Source organism: Tupaia chinensis, unplaced genomic scaffold (assembly GCF_000334495.1).
Source record: "Tupaia chinensis unplaced genomic scaffold, TupChi_1.0 Scaffold000394_1, whole genome shotgun sequence".
Classification (NCBI taxonomy): domain Eukaryota; kingdom Metazoa; phylum Chordata; class Mammalia; order Scandentia; family Tupaiidae; genus Tupaia; species Tupaia belangeri.
Window position 1 is genome coordinate 599,618 of NW_006159896.1, and position 4,055 is coordinate 603,672.

Here is a 4,055-nt window from a genome sequence, read left to right on the forward strand (position 1 = left end):
TGACTCGTGACGTAATGCCATTGTGCCATTTCTCAGGTCAGGAAGCCGAGGCTGTTAACTCTCAGGGTCTCCTACTCCGTCAGCTGCAGGCCTTGGGTTTGAACTTCAGTGTGCCTAAAGGATCTTGGCCATGCAGGTGCCCCGACGAGGTGCAAGGTGACCTGGGGCCGAGGGCTCCCTATTCCAGGTGGGCCTCTGAGATCAGAAAGGTTGAGAGCTCTTGTTCCCTGTACAGGAGTGTCCACGGGTCTGCTCAGGAAGTCCCGGGCACGGCAGCCCTAGGCACTCAGCTCCAGCACACTGGGACAGAGAGGTGCGGGAGGCACCTCCTTAAAAACTGCAAACAGGAGCAACAGGTGGCAAAGTGGCTGACCACAGTTCGAGTCCTGCACCCAGCAGCTTGAGAATCATACCAGGCCCCCGTGCGTGCGTGCTCAAAGTCCTGAAAAGAGACTTCAGAAGGGACTGCGGCATGGCCAACCCAGAGCGGATGATTTCTCTTTACCTACCTCTCCGTGTCTCTCTGTCTCTGTCTGTCCAGTGAGCACACACACCCTATGGCAAACACCTTAGAAGACTGCCGTGTCACTCCCGAGTCCCAGCCAAGGGCTGACCTTGGAGCCTACAGGGGCTGGACATCAGGAGCAGTCAGTGACTGGAAGGGTCTGCTGGTACCCGCCTGGCCTGCGGGCTTCACATCCACTGTCCACCCTGGAGGTCACCTGTGACTGTCCCCATTTCATAGGTGAGGAAGCCAGAGCCAGCGAGACTCTAACTGACCCACAACCCTGCAGCCGGGGAGGGGACAGCCACAGTCTCTGCTCCAGAGCCAGTCACCCCACATCCCTGCCCAGGAAAGGCTCAAGGCCCAGACGCCATGTCCTGAGGGAAGGGGACCTGATGACAGGACACTCGTGCAGAGATGGAACGAGCATGTAGCATGAAAAGACACGCCTCACACAGGTGACAGGTGCAAAACAGAGGCTTTAATCCAAACAGCAATGAGGGCGCAAGGGCTGGACCAAGGGGCACGGAGGCACCAGCAGGGCGGGGGCTGGCCCTGGGAGGGAGGGCATCGGGCTTCTCCTGGGAAACCGCGCCTGCGACTCTGGTTCTGTCCCAGCCTCTGCTCAGACCATCGGTCAGACCCCGAGCCGAGCCCGTGTTGTGCTTCTTGGCGGCTCCGGGCTGGGATGGGTAGAGAAGGGCAGGCCTGGGCTCAGAGAGGAGGAGCTTGCATGAGCCAGGCCTGGAATCTGCCCAGGAGGAAGCCGGCCAGCCATTGCCAGCACTCTCAGCCAATGCCTGGGCTCTGGGGGGCTGTCACTGACCTCATCCCGGGGGAGGTGGGGAACAGGGAGTGGGGCTGCTGCCTCTGAGCCCTCCCAGGACTACTCACCCACCACCCAGGAGAGCAGAGAGGCAGGGCCAAGGGCCCTTGGAAAGCACACAGAGCACAGAGGTAGCAGAAGCGGCCGGGCTAAGACTGCCGAGGAAGCCGTGCCCTCCACAGCGCAGTGGGCCCAGGCCCCTCCCTGAGTCTCTGCTGCCCTCTCCCCAACCAGGGAACGTTCTGGAAAGACAGGCCTCACCCAGCCAGCTGGGCCCTCCAGGGAGCCCAGCGCCTATCCAAGGGGCAGCTCATGCGTAGGTACCCTTGTGTGGGGGAAGGGAGGGCTCTGGCCAGGGAACCAGGATGAGGCTCTGGGCAGAGGTGCCCTCAGCCCAGGGGCGGCTATGAGGAGGAGCTGGGAGGTCGCACCAGCCACGACAGCTCAGACTTCGCCACCTTGCCTCTTCCCCACCCCAAGGCTGGTTTCGGGTCTCAGCTTCCAGCCTTAAAGCACACAGGTGCCCCCAAACATGGCTTAGGAAACTGCACCATTCCCATGGGAAGCGACCGCTTCCCCCACTTCGAAAGGCATCAGGGTACAGGAAAGGAAAGCAGTGGGGACAGTGAGTGTCCACCCCACAGCACTCAGGGCAGCCCTAGGTCACACGGGGCCGGGCCAGGCCGGGACAGCCAGGAGCAGGAGTGGAGCCCAGTGATTTGGGCCCAAGCCCTCTTCTTGCTCATCCACCCCAGGGAAGGTTGGGAAACTGGCCATGCTTTGGTCACTTCGCCCAACTTGGGTCCTTGGGCTACACTGAGCCCCTTCAGCAAGCTTGCCACCCGCCCAGTCACAGCCTCTCAGCAAACAGAAACAGAGGGGGGGCGGGGAGGGCCGGCAGGGGGCGGGGGGCAGGCACAGGAGCTGCGGCCTGGTGGTTCTGGCTGCTCGGCCCCTCTAGCCTGAGGTGACAGGGTGGATGGGCAGCAGGCTCCCGAACTTGAAGTGCTGGATCACGGGGAACTTTTCCAGGCACTGTGAGCAAGCGGGGAGAGGCGAGGGTTACACTGCGCCACCGCGGCCAGACAGGGTGGTGGCGATGGCTGACAATGCAGGTGGCTCTGATCAGAGCTGGGAGGCTCTGGCCAGGGCAGTCCCTCGCAGGTGTCCACCAGGGGCCCAGGCTTTAGAGAAAAGGCAAGGCTGCCTTCCTGACCCTGGTCATCCCCTCCATCCCAAGACACTCCCTCCGTAACAATCTGACCTGCCAAACGAGGGAGCGGGGCAAGGACAGGCCGAGGCAGCCATGAAGGGAGGCAGGGTGGGCGGAGGGCGCGGCGTGCACCCACAGCCTCCCCGCACTGTGGCGGTGCCCACGAGTGGGCTGGCTGAGCTGGGGTGGCTCGCAGCGTCGGACCGTGCTGGTGCTCTCCCTGTCTGACTCAGAAAAGAAACTTCTTCTGTAAGAGGGCAAGAGAGGCAGCCAAGGGACATGGCGCGGCCCAGCAGGGAATGCTGGAGACCACGGGTGAAAGAACCTTCCTGATCTCCAGGGACCCCCTCGCTCAGGTGCTGGCCCTGGAGAAGAGGCATGGGGACATTTCACAAGCCTGGGAAGAGGCTGAGGCCCATTTTTAATTTTCAGTCCTCCAGACTGAAAAGGCATCTTGGCACTTTCAGAGTAGGACAATAAGAACCAGCTGACGTCCCCCACCCCGAGGCAGTTCCCAGCAGCCCTGTGTGGGGGCAGGAAAAAAGTACTAAGTAGGGGGGTGGCCGGACACCAGGAGGCCCCCACAAGGCCCCTAGCAGAGCAGACGGAGGGATGGGTGGCCAAGGCCAGGCCCGCAGCCCGCAGCCGGCAGCCCCACAGCCCCGGCCCGTGTGCAGGCTCCAGCCTCTCGGGACCTGTGAGGTCACAGCTGCCCGGCTGCAACAACACTGACCACGAGGCCTCACTCTGCTCTGCAGTGGCCGGGCCCCCGTCTGACCTGGACAAAGGGGTGCCGTGACTGGCACAGGTTCCCTCACCTCAAAACCAGCTGCAGAAACGAGAAGGGAGACACGAGGGTGTGTGCACACCTGGGGGAGGGGTGGTCCAGAGGCAAGAAAGGGCAGCGGGCAGAAGGGGTTGGGAGACTAAGCTCAGGGCCCAAGGCAGAGAAAATGGGGAACAGAAGCACGGGGTGGCCCCTGCTGGAGGAACGGCCACCCAGGCCAGAGAAGGCAGCTGCCACTGTGCTTAGGTCATCCGGATGTGGTAGGAGTTAGTAAAAGGCCCCCTCCAGAATTCCAGGAGGGGGTCAAAGGTCAGCTTGCTCTTCGCTCTCCCACAGAAGCTGCCAAGGCAGGCAGGGACGCGGTCCACAGAACCCCAGGACGAGCTCCCCGAGATGTGGGAGAGGAAGACTCCGGCTCCAGGGGCCTCCAGCCAGCCTTTCTCGCAGCAGGCCCCCCCGACCCGTGTGCCCAGGCAGAGCAGCAGCTCCAGCCGGCCCCTCCCGGCCAGGCCCAAACCCAGGCCCTGGCCCCAGGGACTCTGCAGGCCTGACAAGCACAGTGATGCCCTCAGGAGAGACGGGCCACACCAGCATGAGGACCCAAGGTCCACACACCCAGGGCAGTGGGCACCTCGGGTTAGGAGGACCAGCACAGGACTTTGGAGGTAGAGTTGGACCAAACCCTGTGGCCACCTGCCTGCCTGGCCAGGCTCCTGCAGCAGCC

General features: G+C 62.9%; 1 protein-coding gene across 3 annotated transcripts in view; it reads right to left on the reverse strand.

Moving 5' to 3' along the window:
- Nucleotides 1-964: 964 nt before the first annotated feature.
- The window catches only part of PTPA (protein phosphatase 2 phosphatase activator), a gene marked incomplete at its 5' end in the record, with an annotated part of 25,746 nt that continues 22,655 nt past the window's right edge, over nucleotides 965-4,055 (reverse strand). For all 3 annotated transcript variants that reach the window (XM_014589947.2, XM_027773998.1, XM_006153952.3), the window contains 1 exon segment: nucleotides 965-2,366. In XM_014589947.2, the coding sequence (XP_014445433.1) occupies nucleotides 2,289-2,366 (78 nt within the window).